This window comes from Sorex fumeus, unplaced genomic scaffold (assembly GCF_029834395.1).
Source record: "Sorex fumeus unplaced genomic scaffold, SorFum_2.1 ptg000051l, whole genome shotgun sequence".
NCBI classification, from domain to species: Eukaryota; Metazoa; Chordata; class Mammalia; order Eulipotyphla; family Soricidae; genus Sorex; species Sorex fumeus.
This window is the reverse complement of record NW_026606108.1, coordinates 31,214,114-31,232,557: the sequence shown is the minus strand read 5'-3', so window position 1 is coordinate 31,232,557 and position 18,444 is coordinate 31,214,114. Positions and strand designations below refer to the sequence as shown.

General features: G+C 40.4%; 1 protein-coding gene across 6 annotated transcripts in view; it reads right to left on the bottom strand.

Annotated features, from left to right (window-relative positions):
- Window positions 1-6,210: 6,210 nt before the first annotated feature.
- LYRM7 (LYR motif containing 7) overlaps window positions 6,211-18,444 on the bottom strand; it is a 39,174-nt gene continuing 26,940 nt past the window's right edge. For 5 of the 6 annotated variants that reach the window (XM_056124745.1, XM_056124743.1, XM_056124746.1 and 2 more), the window contains one exon: window positions 16,398-17,984. In XM_056124745.1, coding sequence (XP_055980720.1) covers window positions 17,914-17,984 — 71 coding nt within the window. In that variant the 3' untranslated portion in view covers window positions 16,398-17,913. Of the gene's footprint in view, window positions 6,378-16,397; window positions 17,985-18,444 lie in introns of those variants that run through there. The other variant, XM_056124741.1, reaches the window with a different exon arrangement.

The window sequence follows — 18,444 nt, the reverse complement described above, 5'->3', positions numbered from 1 at the left end:
GAAACCAATGTGGGGCTACTGCCAGCTGCTGTGTCTGTCTGTCGCAGTGACGCAAGTCAGAACAGGAGAAATACCACAGCGTGAGTTCAGAAACCTATAGAGCTTGCTATGCAGTAACTGGAGTTCAATCACCAAAACAATGCCTGACCTCCACAAGTCCTTGTTCTGGTGCTGCCCCACTGCAGTGTTTAGGGCCTCTGGAAATTAGGGACCTCTCTCTGACCCAGTGTCCTAAAACCACAAATGTTGCAATATTCCATTGCACATCAGTCTGCTAAATGAGTGCAGTTACCTTTGGGGATGGTTAGGAGGCACATTTATAGGACACCATTTTGGCTGTGTACCAGGGGACCGGATACCCCCCTCCCAGCTTTATTTAGGGGCGTAAGTCCATGCATTGGCTCCAGTCTGGGTATTGATGGGGGGCCCAGGCTTTCCTTTGTGTGATAATGGTGAGACTTCTGATATTGAGACGACCTAGTTTTCTTATGTGTCCAAATTGTGCTATATGGGATTTCACTAAGTAATTGAAGCAAGATTTCTGTAGATGACCCATCTAATTCAGACCCAGTAGCACCAGGAGCAGCTAGCCAAACATCAAAGGTCACAGATTAAATCATTTTTATTACAACTTGGGTTTTGCATTCTATGACACAAACTATACCCACCTTGTCTTTGATGATTCACTGCCACTTGGAAACTTGCCACCTTAGGAGCTTATCATTCTTTGGCTCCATGGAAGCCACTCTTATTTCTTGATGTAACACATTGGATCCACAAGTTCTGCTTTGTGCACCCATATGGACACATTGAATTAATTCTACTGTACAGTCTTGCCCTTTGGTGTGTGTCCTTCTTCCTCTTGGTCATCCTGTAACTACCTCCTGAGACCTGCCAAGTTTAAATTTGGTGATTGATCCAGCATCCACGAGAGGTGACAGGGACAGATGCTGAGGGGGCTCTGCTATCTCCTGCAAAGACACTTTGGGACAATTTGGGCAGAAGGAGACCAACCTCAGAGAGAGAAAAGGGAATCTGCTACAGTAAAGAAAACTTCTTACAATTTAAAGGTCAAGGACAAACTTCACGGAATCTATTTCATTTAAATCTGCCCACAGAGCCCCTGCACCAATTTTCAAGGTCCCTCTTTAACCCATCAATGCCCTAACTTAAATATAAGAAGGCTACTAGGGTCTTAAATCCAATTTTTCTTGTAACTAAATCCCTCTATAGTAGAGTTTTTCAACGTTTATCCCCCTGCGGCCCAGCACTGATCTGTGGAGAGAAGTTGAAGCCCACAATTCGACAGACTCTGCATTTGCTTCTGAGAAATCTCCTCTTACTGGCATATGTTTTAGGACAATAACAAACAAATATGAAACTCTAAATGTCTGTCCAAGTTGCTACATTGGGACCTCTGCTCCTCTCCACCAGGTTTAGGTGGGCATTACAGCTCTATGACCCCCTTTGGTCCCTCCACATTAGCTGCCGCTGGCCCAGATGCTGTCACTGGACCTACAATGAGTTTCTATCCACCTGGGTGCCTGCTGCTCTGGTCTGCCCCAGTGCCAGCCTCATGCTTCCCCTTACTCCTGCCACAGTCACTCTAGTCCCTGCAGCCAGGCTGCCATGGCCCAGCCCCGTCACATGGGCTGACGGGACCACCTTTGTTCCCTGAAATGCATCGAAAACCAGCATCCTCTTGTTCACATCTTGTCCGTGCTTGCCGGAAGGTGCCATAGAGTTTAAGGAGTCTTTAGTACTAGCCACACACTCTCAAGTCATTTGCAAATGTGCTAGCAATGAGGATGGTCACATAGGTGGTATGGAGGCTGGGATGAGGCATTGTACTGTATCCAGAAATCTTGAAATCTCAGCCCTTAGAAAACCAAGTTTTGTTTACCACGCTGAGCTTCTTCCAGGAGCTACATAAATCACTTTTCTTTGACCCAGGTTTTCAGTCCATTTGAATTCCTATCAAAGTCCAAAATATTAGTCCTAGAAGATGCCTTAACGCAAACTTCAATCAGTGAAAACAGGTTCGGTGGCAGGTGTGGGACTCACTTCATAATAAAATATGGAGGATAGTTTCTCCATCACAGAGCTTAAGAAGGCTTTATCAGAGTAAAGGAGATATAAAATCAATAACCACTTACCAAATACGTACATTATGACAGATACTGCAAATACATCTGTGATCATAAATCTTTGTCCTGAAGCAGCTTGCATTTTAGCAGGGAAATGGACTGTAAATGTCAGTGAATTATAGATGGAGGTGATGACCGTGGAAACAGGGAGCAGAAAAGTAAGGACAAGTGGGTTTGTGCAAGGGCCCCATGTATGCAGAGAGTAGTGGTACTTTCTCCAGCATCAAGGACAGACATGAAGGGAGAGAGAAGGAAAAGAAAGTGCATTTCAGACACTAGGCAGAGCTAGAGCAAAGTCCTCCCTTGAGAACATGCTGGGCTAGAGGAGCAAGACCAGTGAGTCAAGGTGGGTGGAGGCAGAGATGATGGGATACCAGGATACAGAGGACTTGGAATCTAAGAGTTCTGCCATTTACCTGGAGCAAAATAGGAAGGCACTGGAGGATTTTGAGCAAACAAAAACTATCTTTGTTATAGTTTAAAAGCTCATTATGGGGCTGGAGTTATAGCACAGTAGGTAGGGCTTTTGCCTTGCATGTGGCCGACCCACGTTTGATTCCCAGGTCCCCCAAGCACCGCCAGGAGGAATTCCTGAGTGCATAAGCCAGTTGTAATCCCTGTGCATCCTGTGCATCGCTGGGTGTGACCCAAAAAGGGGGAAAAAAGGCTCACTCTGACTAATGACTATAGAATTTAATTTAGAAGAAAGATAATGAGTTTATTGGGATGGAGGAGAGGGGCTGGTGGCTCAGTACAGAGCAGTTATTGAGTAGGTGGTGAATAGTCAGCTTCAAGAATGTATGAAAGGAAAGACAAATACGATTTTCTGATAAACTGGATGTGAGAGATAGAGATGAATCAAAGTTAACTTTGAGAAGAGACCAAGTTACTCAAACACTGAGAAGGATCCCAGGGAAGTAGGTGCAAAGAACACACCAAAAAGGAGAGAGTGATCAAAGTCAGAAATTCTGTATAAGACAAGGACTGAGAACTGACCATCAGAAAGATTGAAATGACAGGAACAGTTCTGGTGGATGGCATAAGCAAAAATCAGTATTACTGGTGTGTGTGTGTGTGTGTGTGTGTGTGTGTGTGTGTGTGTGAGAGAGAGAGAGAGAGAGAGACAGACAGAGACAGAGAGAGACAGTGACAGAGAGAGACAGAGAGAGTACAGGGAGTAAGGTGCTTGATCTGTATACAACCAATGCCAGTTTGATCTCTGGCTCTACATATGGTCCCCTGAGCACCATCAGGAATGACCCCTAAGCACAGAATAAGTTAGTCCTGAGTAAGTCCTGAGCACCCCAGGTTTTCCCCCCACACTACCACCACACCGCCCCTCTCTAAAAAAATGAGCATTAACGGAGGGGGTTCAAAAGAGCATGGGAAGTAAAACATTGGAGACAGAATTTACAGATGGCTATTAAGGAGTTAAGGGGTTTAACTGTAAATAATTTTTAGAGGGTGAAGTCAGAGCGCAAAGGGCTGAAGCACACTTTGTATGCAGGAAGCCCAGTTTTGATTCTGGCACCACATGGTACCCTGAGCACCACTGGGTATGGTCAACTCCCCCATCCCAAAAAGAAATCCTCAGAATTGAAAAAAAAAGTATGCCCAAATATCATGCTTATAGACTGATAGAAATTATTTTGTGGAGTAGCAAGCAGGCACTCCTGCAGAGGGGATTAGGATCCAGTGTATGAAATGAGGGACTGACTTAAAGCTGAGTGCAAACAGCTCATCTATGGTAATAAGCCACTGGCAGGAGGTAGTGGGGGGCTTATATTTTACTGATAAATTGTATGTTTTGACCTGCTTCATCACACATATCATAAGAAAGTATGGAAAGTCAGATCCATGGAAAGTCAGTTTTCAAGGTGCTACTGATGCCTATGACACCTTTTGTCATTCCATATCCTGCAGACACTTGTGTGATCACAGGAGGGAGGCTGCTGGCTCTCAACTGAAAGTGTGTCCTGGACATACTTAGGGAAGGCCAACCATGGGGTCTTCTCGTGGTTACTGGCATTCAGCTCTGATTTGAAGATGCTTCAGATTTGATTAAGTTGATAGGTTGAAATAGAAGGAAAAAAGGAAAAAAAGAAAAAATTACATTTAACAGTCAGTCGAATTCCATTTAGACTAGAAGGGAAGAAGACACAATTTTCTATTTTAAGTATATGGATAGGGTAAGGATGAGTCAATAAAATTAGCTAAGAAACAGTGCTAGGAAGGAGAGAAAATAATCTATTTTAAGCAAATGAATGGGGTGACAATTATTTAATTACATTAGCTAAGAAAGCACTGAGTGCTTACACTTCTCATACCTGTCAGGGTGAGAAGCCTGAAGACTTGAATCTAGGACAAACCTAGAGCTTGGCAAAAAGTGTGAAAATCAGTGATTAGTTGAGTAGTCAGATAAAGACAGGGCACGTTGTCCTTTGTCAATATGAGGGAAAAGCTAGGGATGGAAATGAGAAGTTTGGGGTACTCATGTACTGCTGTGTTTTCCTCTGTCCACTTCAGTAAACACATCATTCTGTTAAGAAGGCTTCTGAGATAAAACACCCAGACTGAAGGAGGTAATGCATGGTCTGAGGCTATGACAGGACTGCAGGGTCTTTGTCTGTAGTTACACACACAGAGGGAAGGTACAGACAAGTGCACAGATGTGTCGCTGCTTCCATTCGTATTTGTATTTCATTTAGCAATAGATTGCTTCTTGATTTATTGTCGTTATCAATAATGCAATAAAAGCCACATACAAAGTACTTCCAACATGTCAGCATCTATTCTAAATTATAAGGTATTAATTACAAGTGGGGATAATTATTCCCTCTTTACACAGGAAATTTAGGCACTGAGTGTTTAAGTGACCCTTCTCTGCACACGAATATATATACTTGGCAGGGCACAGGTAGCTATGCTCAAGGCTTACTCCTGCCTGCACTCAGGGATCACTCCTGGCAGGGCAGGCTTTCGGGACTATATGGGGAGCCAGGGATTGAACTTGGATTGACAACATGTAAGACAAGCTGTACTATCTCTGGTCCCTGCAAAGTATTCACACTCTATCTCAGGACTCAGGGGTTTCAGGTTTCTAAAATCTTACACAATTAGAGTATACAACCCTTGCGAGTCCCACAATCAGCACGTATGACACCTGGCACTCCCCAACTCCCTATATTAGCAACAACAACAAAAGAGAAAGTTTTGGTTCAGGGGACACACCTGGAAGCATTCAGGGCTTACTCCTTCCTCTGTTGTCAAAGATCACTTCTTGCAGGCTCAGAGGACCATATGCAGTATAGGAGATTGAATCAGGGGGGGAAGGTAAGAACCCTACCCACTATGCTCGCTCTCTGGCCCTGTATTATGAAATTCAATCCCCTTTAATCCCAAAGTAAAATCTGACTGAGTGGAAATTTCTTGTCTCTATGGAACTACTCAAGAAAAAAGACTTAGCTACTCTTTCTTGTGAACTCAAGCAGTTTTGGGGAGCACTTATTCATGTGAGTATTAGGTAATTATTATGAGTCAGAGCTGTTTAGAAGGTTTGGAGTGTGAAATCTTATTCACACTGTTAATTGTCTTATCACGCTAAAATTATAACTTTACACAATTGTTGTTGTGAATTTCCTTCAGGTAGAGTTATTTAAAGCTGTGGTTCTTGACAATTTACACTTGTGGACCTGCCCGAGCAATTGAATTACCATCGATTTAAATGATTGCTCCCTTATTACACATGTGAATCAACAGTGGTTTGCTACAATTTTTAATACCAATGGTGAAATATTAAATTTATGCAATTCACCTCTATGAAAAAAGAAAAAAAGATGGGAGGTAAAAAATAAGAATGCATAGTTTTTTAAAAAAAAATTTTTTTTATTAGTGAAATACCATGGTACAGTTGTAGACATACAAATTTTTGTGCTTGGGTTTCAGTTATACAATGATCGAGTACCCATCCCTCCACCAGTGCCCATTCTCCACCACCACCAGTCCCAGTATCCCTCCCACCTCTCACCCCCCCATCCCACCTCTGTGGCAGGGCACTCCCTTTTGTTCTCTCTCTCCTTTTGGGTGCTGTGGTTTGCAAAAGAGGAATTGCGTGGCAATCATGTTCGGTCTATAGTCTACTTTCAGCAGAGAATGCATACAGATTTAAAAATTAAGATAATTCAGATTTGCAGGTAAGTAGAAGAAACATTTTCCTCTTTGCCCTGGAAACTGTAGAGAAGAAATATAAAACAAAGAAATCAGAGGGTATTCTATTAGGGATGAAGTTTCTCCACCCTGTAACAGAAGTAGTTCATGAAACATCAACTTCTGGATAAAAGAGTGTGGGCATTTGGGGGGGATGTATATCTTTCCCCCACTTATATATAGACACTCTCTTGTGCTCACACAAAAGTATTTAATCATACACTCTGAGGCTAGGGGTCACATTTCTCACTTATTTTGCATTTTGTAGACTATCTAGTGCTGTTATTTACATATAGGAGGGTACTGATAATATTGGTTTGACTGGGTGTGCTGGTAAATGTGTCAAGCTGACTGGGCAAAAGGATGTCTACATATCTGGAAAAACATTACTTCTGGGTGTGTCTGTGAGGTGTCTTTGAAAGAGATTAGTCTTGGAATCAGAAGACTGAGTAAAGAGCACCTTATAAATGTAGAAAGGTTCCCAGTAAATCCACTGAACAGAAAGGAGGAGGAAAGGTGAATTTCCCTGAGTTGAAATAATCTACCTTCCTTGCACTTGGACAAGGATGCTCCTGGTTTCCATGATTCAGATCAGAACTGACACCAACAGACTCCCCAACCCTGACAACATTCTCTTATGCCTTCCAACAGGGAATGTAACCATACACTTTCCCAATTTTCCAGTTTGTATGTGGTTGACCATGGGACTCCTAGTCTCCATAAAAGATTTCTAATTCCAAAGAGAAATGTACATATGTATATATGCCACATTTATATATTAGTTCTAGTCCTCTGGAGAATCCTAATATACTGAGTGGTAGAATGCAGGAAGAGATCCTTCACAGTCTCATTGTAGGTGCTCATGGAGACAATTTAGCCTTGGAGATACACAAACAAGTGGATATAACTCGGAGATTAATATTCAGACATGCACGGCACCAAGAATAAAGAACTGTGATCTAAAATCAGACCATCCCACACATTTTACCAAAATGTCATCTGGCAAATGGCTCATCCTAGCAAATTTCAGTAATTGTTCAATCATGATCTTTAATAATTTATTATCTTTTATCATTCTACCTAGTTTTGTACTCTATAATAAGATATTCTGTCAAAGTGCCATAAAGCCACACATTAGCTAAATGTGCAACTGTAAATGGAAATAAGTGCTTGGAAATATTTTGAGGGAAAAGCCAAAAATATTTTAGAAATAGGGTTATTCCCAAAACAAATGACATAATTAAATGCAAGTGTATGACCAGAGCTTTATGTGCTGACATTTTACATTTACAGAAATTCAATACTTCTAAGTAATTCCTGTATCAACCATTAGTCAGCAGTATTGATTTAAAGTAGAGAGAAATCAGAGAACCAAAAGAAGAAACAATTAAAACCTTATTCCCATAGATACCTACATAACAGCTGCAATTACCAACCCACAATTTTTCCTTTCCTGTACCTATGTGTATAAAAGCCATAAATGTTTTTGCAAACGATACGATAGCAACCCAACTTCTAAGCACAATAATGATCCACCTCACTGGGTTGTACTTTTCAGTCTTATTTGTTCACTATTGTTGAGGAAAATAACAAAGCACTAGTTCCTGGAAGAGAAAAAGAGGTGGGGCAGTTTTTTTTACTGTCAAAATAAATAAAAGGACTAGAACTTTATTCTTCTGAAAAAGAATATAGAGGGACATTAAGAATAAGCAGTAAATGTGGGTGCATGTGTAAGATGTGTCACGGAGCCAGATTAATTAAATGCTAAGAATGCTTCTTAAGATTTTAAACATAACAGGCTTATAGGTTTACCAAATAAACAGACATAAACTATATCCACCACTATCAATAACAAAATTGATTTTTTTTTTACTTGTTTTTCAAGTAAGTGTAGTTGGATTATCAGTGGTGCAGAAATCACTGGGATTAACTACCTCACATAAATTATACTCTAATAAATGTTTTTTTTCTAAATAAAATTTTTTTAATGTAGGAGTACTGGTATTTATTCAGCCACTGATTAGCTGATTGAATTGGCCATGAACTCCACCTTTTTTTTTCATGGTTTTATTTATTAAGCCCAATATACCCTCCTCCCACCCCACCCAATGCCTGTGAGGCAGATGATTTCCACTTAACTCTTCTCTACATTGATTACATTCATCATTTCGACAAAAGATGCAGCATTATTGTTTAGAATTTCCCCCCAACAATCAGAATTGCTGAAAAGGCATTGTGAGATACTTTGTTTTCTATAGCTGGTTATAAGAATCATATAATGTTGCGCGGCCACTATTGCGGCCATGCAATTTTGGATTTCTGCAGAGAGTCAGATAATTTAGAGATTGGTTTCTGTGCATCTGGTGTTATGGCTGTGCTGGAGAGTCACTGATGGGGGGCAACTCAGGACCTCAGTAGGGCGTGAAGGACGAGAGACTCTTCCCATGAGACTGCAGTTGCCCCGTCACCGCTGGCTCATACCTGGCTTTCCTATAAGCTCTGAGGCGGTGGCCACCTTGCTGCGGGGGTAGGGGGGAGAGAAAAGGCGGAAGGGAGCAACACCCTTTCCCTCCTGGGGAGGCATGGCACTGTAGTTTACCACATAATCCATTTACTTTCCTGCTGCAAGGTGCCGGGCTCTGGACTAAGTCCTTTTGCCTCTGGAGCCACGTCTATGCTGGAGAGCCACTCGTGGGGGGCAATAAATAAAACTTTTATTTGGTGTAATATACATACAAAATGGCACACAAATCACAAGTGTGTAATATCAACGAATATTCACAAAGTAAACTTGACTGTTCAAAAGTGATCCCTGAGTGTAGAACCAAGACTAAGCCCTGAGCACTGCCTGGTGTGGACTCCCTTCCCCAAAATACAGAACATTATTAATGTAAAAAGTAAAAAAAAGTAAAGGCCCTCCCGTTGATCATCGATTTGCTCGAGCGGGCCCAGTAACGTCTCCATTGGAGACTTTGTTGTTACTGTGTTTGGCATATCGAATACATCACAAGTAGCTTGCCAGACTCTGCCGTGTGGGTGAGATACTCTCCGGCCCTAGCTGTTCATGATTGGGTTTCAGTCATATAATATTCCAACACCCATACCCTCACCAGTGTACATTTCTCCTCACCAATGTCCCCAGTTTCCCTTCTAACTTCCCCACTGCCTGTCTCTGTGACAGGCACTTTACTTCTCTCTCTCTCTCTCTCTCTCTCGCTCTCTCTCTCTCTCTCTCTCCCCTCTCTCTCTCTCATTCTCCTTTTGAGTATTTGAGCATTATGGCTTGCAATACATATATTGAAAGTATACCTGGAATTTTTGTCCTTTTGGAATCTCTGCAGAGATTAGTAGTGAAGCAGTGGAGGTGGGCTGTTGGCATGGTGGCAGATCTGGGGTGTGGATGCAGCTGCTGGGGTTTTAGTAGACGGGGACTCAGCTCAGCTCAACCCCCTCCTAAGGGTGCCCCAGAATTTTCAGCTGAAGACCAGTATACCTGTAAATTTTAGGGGCTTGGCTTACATCTCATTTGAGATTTGTGGTGAGTCTGTGAAGCTGGGCCAGTGAGTTTACAGGGCAGCAGCTGTGGGATGTTTCTTTCTTTCTTTAAAATCCAGAGGTGTTTTGAATTACTTTCAATTATTTTGAAATTTTCCCATGACTATGTTAGAAATTCCTGCAAAGTGGGTTCCAGGAGCTCAGGCTCCTTGCATTGCTTCTTCATACAGTGTGCTTCTCCAGGTGGGGCAGGCTAGTCTTCTTCACTGGATCCCAATGACTTTTCTCTTTGACCTCCTTCCTTCTCTGATCATTTTTCTTCACACGTCTCAGGAAGCTATTGGGACTCTTAAGAGTTCTTCTCTTGGCAGTCTTGCCCTTTTCTTGTCTATTTACAATAAAGCCAGCCACATGCTTGGGAACACTAGAGACTCTTCCAGTTTTGCCATGGCAACACTCATCGGCATTCCTTTGTGAACTGTGTATTCCTTTGATGACATCTACAGAATTACCTTTCTTCTAGATCCCCATAACTGTGGCCAAAGGAACAACTCCATGTTTCTAAAATGCTGAAAGAACACAGAGTAGGTGCCTTTTCTCTTTGCATTTGTGTAGGTTATTTTGGCAATTCCAGCTGAAATGGTTTTGTACTTTTTCTATTTCATAACCACTCTCCATTGAAAAGTTTGGGTGTTTTTTTTGCTTTTTGGGTCACACCCAGCGATGCACAGGGGTTACTCCTGGCTCTGCACTCAGGAGTTACTCCTGGTGGTGCTCAGGGGACCATATGGGATACTGGGAATCGAACAAACCCGGGTCGGCCATCCTACCTGCTGTGTTTAAATCAGAAAACATTGATATTCTTCAATGTTTTCCTTTCCAGCCCCTCACTGAAAAGGTTTTACACAGCTTTTTTGGCTTTTATAAATTCCCTCTTGATGTAATTTATACCCACTTCCCTAATATAAGTATTTTGGACATTTGATTCTTGATTTATTTAATATTCTCTAAGAATTATTTATAGACTCTAGATATGAATTAGAAATGTATAGCACAAATTAGCACATGATTTCTTTAGTGTTGAGCCTGTACCCAGAGCCTCACACATTAGGCATGCACTCTGCCACTGAGCAACAACATATTCATTTTTAAAATTATCTTTGGAAAACAGAGGTTCTTTTGGTTTATTTGAACAGTTTTGCTGATACCTGGCAGTACTCTATGGCAACTCCTGGCTCAGTACTCCTTTTGTTGTTCAGAGGACCCCGAGATGCCAGGGATTAAAACTGGGGTCCTGCATGCAAAGCATGTGTACAACCTTTGAGCAATCTCCCTAGCCCAAATAGAGCTTCTTAAATTTAATGCAGTTCAACCAACTAATATTTTCCCCTTGGGGCTGGAGAGATAGTACAGCAGGTAAGGCGCTTGCCTTATATGCAGGCAATCTGGGTTCAAATCCTGGCATCCCATATAGTCCCTTGAGTCTACCTGGAGTGAAAAAAAGACTATCATTCCTTGGGACTAGAGAGATACTAAACTGGGGAGGGTGTTTACCTTACATGTGGCCAACCCAGGTTCAGTCTCCAGCATCCCATATGGTCCTCTGAGCACTGCTGGAGTAATTCCTGAGGGAGAGCCAGGAGTAACCCTTCAGCACCACAGTGTATGTCCAAAAAACCAAAAAGAAAAAAAATTTCCTTACTCTCCATACTTGTGTTATAAGAAATATATTCTTCAATGTTTTCCTTAAAAGCTTTAATACTTTCTCTTTTATGTGTAATCCATACAATTTTCAAAATGGATTTCTTTAGTATGATGTGTAAGATTTAGTCCAAGGTATTTTGGGGCCATTCCTGGAAGTGCTGGGGGTCATCACCAGGATGACACCTAGCAGTACCAGACCCACGCAGTATTGAGGCTCCAAGTTAGGATCTGACACATGCAAAGTGTGTGATCTACCACTTGAGTCATATCCTGACCCCGGGAAATTTTTTATATTGCTGTTATTCACTGACCATCATTTACTGTAAATAACTTCTACGTGGTGTTTTTAAGTCTAGGTACATAAGGGAAACTATCTTTAAAAAATTATATAATTATCACATGGCAAATTTTGAACACTCTAGATTGCCAGTATAGTTAATATCAGTAAATTTGTCTTTAGAGGTTGAAAAAATTTTTATGAAAAGAACAAGTTAGTATTTTAAGCCTCTGGATCAAATAGTCCATGTCACAATGATTCACTGTTGCTATAATGAAAGGTACTTCAGATAGCAGCCTTAAGACTAGGGATGTTGGAGCCAGAGTTATGGTATAGCAGGAAGGGCACTGCCTTGCATGAGTCCAATCCAGGTTCAATCCCTGGAATCCTATATGGTCCCCCAAGCCCAGGAGTATCCCTGAGCACAGAGCCAAGAGTAAGCTCTGAGCACTGCCAAGTATGGTCCCAGAACAAAACAAATAAAAAGAATAGGGGTAAAGCTATTGAGCATTTGTATTGCATAGGTGAGACTCTAGGTTTATCCCTGGAACTAAAGGGGGAGACAAAGAGCCTTGGGCAACATCAAGGAAATGGGCATATCTGTATTGTATTTTAAAATTGATTTTCTTTGCTTCTTTTTCCCTACTGTAGTCTTTCTCCAGGCCTCATCTCTACACCTTTTAATTAAAAAGAAACAGGTAAAAGGCTGAATTTAGCTTGATGGCTAGAGTGTGCAAGCTACTCTTCTAGACTATCACCAAATAAACCAAGATACACATATCTCATGTCAGTCTAACAAGGCAAACAAGGATATCCCCAAATTGAGTTTATTCAGGAATAGCTAAGAATTTACAACCTGGGTACAGTCACTGTACAAACTACAGGCAAACCTGTGGAGGGCTTGGGGCATGCTGTATTTGGGGGTAAGGAAGGCAAAGAGAGGGAGGTTAGCTAGAGTCCAAGCAACAGCAGATCCAATTGGCTAGGATGGGGGGAGGTTCTTGGTGGATGTTCACTAGTTGAGGGAAAGCTTCAGTTTTCTTTAAATCAGATATTTACATGTTATTCCTTAAATTTTACTCTCTTGAGAAATCATGTATAGGTATATTCATTTCATCTTCTTTGGCTCCATTTAAATTAAAGTCATTTCATAGTCTCTGTCTTTATACCTGAAAACCTGATATAGTCTAGAAGTTAGGCAGACCCATGGACTGGTCCCGCTAGGAGACTGTTTATAGAAGTTGATATTGATTTGTCTATTTAACTTACATTAGACCCTTTCTAGTATCTACGGTAAGACAGTGATTCAATATCAACTTGTCCAGTGAATCTTTCCAAGGAAGTCATACAGGGAACATATCCTGAATGATCTGGAAGGATGTATACAGTATAAAGATGAAATTATGCAGTTTGCTGCAAACTGAATGGCATTGGAGGGAGTCATGCTAAGTGAAATAAATCAATAAAGAAAAGTATAAGTATCAAATTATCTCACTTATTTTTGGCCTATAGAGAAACAAAGCAAGAGATTACATAATTCCCTCTGAAACTCAGAGACTGTTGATAAAACTGATCTAAGGGTGCTGGGTATAGGGGTAGGATGGGAAAAAGGATCTTGGGATAAAGGCGGAGGGACCCAGGAACTCTGGTGATGGGCATAGTGCAGTAGCACTGCACATAGAAAACAGGATCTTGGTTCTACTGTTAAAACTAATTCATTAAAAAACAAAACTCCTGCATGTAAGTTCTTTTTTTTATTTTCCTTTTTTTTTTTATTAGTGAAACACCATGAGGTGCAGTTATAGACTTACAAATTTTTGTGCTTGGGTTTCAGTTATACAATGATCAATTACCCATCCCTCTACCAGTGCCCATACTCCACCACCACGGGTCCCAGCATCCCTCCTATCCCCCATCCCCCCACCCCACCCTGTCTCTGTGACAGGGCATTCCCTTTTGCTCACTGTCCTTTTGGTGCTGTGGTTTGCAAAAGAGGCATTGAGTGGCAATCATGTTTGGTCTATAGTCTACTTTCAGCATGCTTCTCCCATCCTGGGAGGATCTTCCCAACACCCTTTATTTGGTGCTCCCTTCTCTATCTGAGCTTCCTTTTCCCCTAGCACGTGTGGCTGGCCTCCAAGTCATGGAACAAAATTCCTGGTACTAATCTCGGTCACTCCTGGGTGTTAGTCTCCCATTTTGTTATTTTATGTTCCCCAGATGAACGTAATCTTCCTGTGTCTATCCCTTTCTTTCTGAATCATTTCGCTTAACATGATACTTTCCATGTAGTACCACTTGTATGTAAATTTCATGACTTCATCTTTTCTAACAGCTACATAGTACTCCATTGTGTAAATGTACCAAAGTTTCTTTAACCAGTCATCTGTTCTCGGGCACTCAGGTTTTTTCCAGATTCTGGCTATTGTAAAGAGTGCTGCAATGAACAAATAAGTGCAGATGTCACGTCGACTATACTTTTTTGCTTGAAAGCCCATCTAAGAAGTAGCCCTTTCATTATGTTGCCAAAGTAAAAGATAAGAAAGAACACATAAAGCTGTTTGAGGCAGAAAGTTCAAGATCCCCCATAATTCTCCTTCATAAAATCCTGGGTGGCTTTTTTGTTTGTTTGGTTGGTTTTTGAACCACACCCAGCCTGAGCTCAGGGCTTACTCCTTACTCTGGGCATACAGATCACTCCTGGCAGGGCTTGGGGAACCATATGGGGTACCAGGGACAGAACCTGGGTCAGCAGAGTGCATGGCAAGTACCCTACCCTACCAGTGCATGACAACTACCCACCCTACTATTGCATTGACTTAGAATAAAAGTTTTAAATTTATTGATCCACTTCCCTGAACATTATTTTCTCACGGTAGGTCACGGTCCTCCCATTGTTCATCGATTTGCTCAAGCGGGCCCAGTAACGTCCATCATGAGACTTGTTGTTACTGTGTTTTGCATATCGAATACGTCACGCTCTGCCGTGCAGGCGAGATACTCTTGGTAGCTTGCCGGGCTCTCCGAGAGGCGGAGGAATCAATGTCGGGTCGGCCACGTTGGCCGCTTGTAAGGCAAACGCCCTACCGCTGTGCTATGGCTCCAGCGATATTAGTAGTAGAAATTAGTAGTTATTTTTCTAACTACTAATATTTAGAATGCATTATTTCTATGTATTTGTTGATATGCTTACATGTATGCAATTTCTATTATATATAAGTGGATCCAGAGAACCTATATTGTGATATTCTTTCACTTGACCAAACACACACACACACACACACACACACACACACACACACACACACAGCACGTTACTCTTTCACTACTGCATACTCTTCCAGTTCATGGATGAGCGGATGAGCTAACATTATCTTTAACTGCTCCCCTAACTCACAAATTTAGTCTTTTTTTTCAGTCAGAGAACACAGCAGATAAGGTATTTGCCTTGCATGTAGCTATCCTCAGTTTTATTCCCAGCACTATATATAGTCCTCCAAAACACTGCCAGGAGTGATTCCTATGCAAATAAAAACCAAACCAAAACCAAAACCAAAAGCCAAAAGCCAACTAGACTGTTTTCAGATCATAAACAGTGCTTTAGAAATTTTAGTACACAGGAATTGGAGAGACAGGACAGGACTTAGAATGTTTGCTTTGCATGCAGCAAGCCCCAGTTCTATCCCTAGCATCTCATCTGGTCCCCTGAATACTGCCAGCAGTGATCTCTGAGCACAGAGCCAGGAGTAGGCCCCTGAGCACAGCTGACCCTGCTACAAACACACACACACACACACACACACACGCACACACACACACACACACACACAATGTTGGCATTAGTTTTCCTTTATTGTTGCTTGTTTGGGGGTCACACTGTGGTGCAGGGCAGTTACCATGGGCTCTGTGCTTAGGGATTGTTCCCTGCAGTATTTAGGGGACCATGCAGTGCTGGGAATTAAACTTGATCCTTCAGCATGCAAAGCATGTGCTTAGCCCACTGAACTTAACTTTCAAGTATGCTGTTCATATGTCACACAGAAACTTTATTCCATAGTATCATAGCGTGAACAGAGTTATAGATATAGTGAGACAGCTATAAACAAGTAGATTATCTGAACTGCTCCTAATTATAGTTTGTTAAAATAAATTTGCTAAATATTCAAATTAACATGAAAAGAGAATGCTATAAGAAAAATTCAAATTAAAGGAAAAAAGCTAGATATTTCTAAAACAGTTCTAAAGCTGAAACTAACATACATACATACATACACAGCAGAGCTCAGTGGCAGAGGACATGCTTTAGCTTGGATGAGGCACTGGATAATTCTGGTATCCACCCCCATATGTATATAAAAAAACTAAAAATAAATTAGCCTAAAGTATTTCTCAAAACATGTATAATATACATTAACTGAAATAATAAGTTAAAAAATTTATACATTCATTGTGCTTTAATAAGAAACATACATGGGAAATGAAAAATTAATTTAACAAAATTTTGAACACACATAATACATCTCATAGACTACTAAATTATCTTTTCAACAGTATTGGGAGGCATTGAGCATAGTCTCTGGTTACATTTACTATACCTAAATAATTCTGAAAATTTTTTATCTTTTAAAAATATTTTTAGATGACACATTATAGTCTGGGCACTGAAACATTCCTGCCAACAAAGCATGCATTGACAACCACAAGAATTAAAAACCCTGTATCATCATTAAATGGAGAAACTGATAAGTGATTGAGAAAGAATATGCTGTTCACTAAGAAAATGATAAAGTTGCATAGATAAGAGGAACAGAAGTTATTAAATACGCTGTTATAGCTCATAGGTTTGATGGTAGAAGATGCCAATAAGTTTGTGATATTGCCACTCTCATCAGAGATGGGTTTTATGCAAGAAGAAAAGCTATTCAAATTTGACTAAATTAAGGGAACAAAGCTATAAATTACATCCATACAATAATGTCTATCTGTGACCTAAGTAGAACTGAATTGCAGAAGACTTTTTATATAATTTGGGTATATCCTTTTAAAAACTTAGGATTTGGGGTCAGAAAGATAGTTTAATGGACTGAAGTGCTTCTTTGCATACAGGAGATCTGAGTTCAATCCCTTGCATCACCTGGTTCTCTGAGCACCTTCAGGAGTTACCTGCACACCAAAGCACTACTGGGTGTGACCCCAAAGCAAAATAATCATGCAAACAAAAATGAAGATTTAAATACTCCATAGTAATCCTAAATTATTTTGATATTTCTCTCAGAAGACTGATTTAAAAATCAGTCTTTAGAGGAACACAAAGATAAATCTTTACAGGAACACAAAGACGTTTTCTTTCTTTACAAGGATACTGTGTAGTTTTACTTGTTAGCTACAGAAACAACTTTAGGGCTTGTTTTAAGAAACAAAGCACTCTCTGTGGAGAACTTATTTTTGACCCAGTTTAATGTTTTTGGAATAAACTATTTAATCATAATTTTAATATAATTCATTTCACAAAGGAAGCAAATTGACCAATTTGTGAAAACATTGCATTACCATAGGGTAAAACCAAGGTCAAAAAGAAGTGACTATACTATACCGCCCTAAGCACTTAGTTTACTTTATTTATTTGTTTTTGGGGTTTGGGCTATACTATCTGGTGCTTAGGGCTTAATTCTGGCTCTGAGCTCAGTGATCAATCTGGTTGGGGCTTGGACCACCATAGGAGGTATTGGGTAGAGAATCTGGGTCAACTGTGTACAAAGCAAGGCCATACCCACTGTTTTCTCTCCAGCTCCTAGCACTAAGTTTACTAAGTTTACTTCGTTTACTCCTAGCACTTAGTTTTACTGAAGCTTGAATTTCAATAAAAATAGATGGCCTTCTTACCTATTGTCCCTTAGAAATCATTAAGTACTATATTTCTTAGTAATGTCTTTTTAAATGTAAAATTTAACTGTAAAATTACTCTTTAATTCACTCATTTCAGTATGTCAGCTTAGAAAAAAAAATTCACATTTCCATGACTTTTCCAGAGTTATGTATTTTTTAAATTAAAAAGTACAAAGACTTGCTTTTATCCTAGAAAAGTCACTGTTTCTGAGTTGGTGAATCACAGTACGGCACATTTTCTACAAGAAGGTCTTTCCTAGGAACCAATTCTGAAAGGAAAACAAAAGAATGATTAACATCATTAAAATTAAAAGAATGCAAGTACACTCATTTCCTCCTGAAGTTACAGCAAAAGAGCTAATTTTAAGGTAAATTTTCCAGATCTATGTATTTTATAGGGTCACTTCTGGCAATGCTCAGATCATCATGCAGTAGCAGGGATCAAATTCAGGGCCTCACATAAGCTAGGCATGTACTCTACCATTTTGCCCTGGTCTTCGAGGCATACCTTATTTCAGTGAACTTTCAATGTGAAGTTCATGATTTTAAAAATAGACTGTTAACAGAATTCTCATTCCAGATTATATAAAAAATATATGTAAGAAATTTAACCTTTTATCATTTACTTCTAAAATATACTTAAGAAACTTAACAAAATTCAGTTAAAGCATATTATCAGCCATCTAAGGGCAGGTCCCTGATAATGAAAGCCATCAACTGGAAAATTTA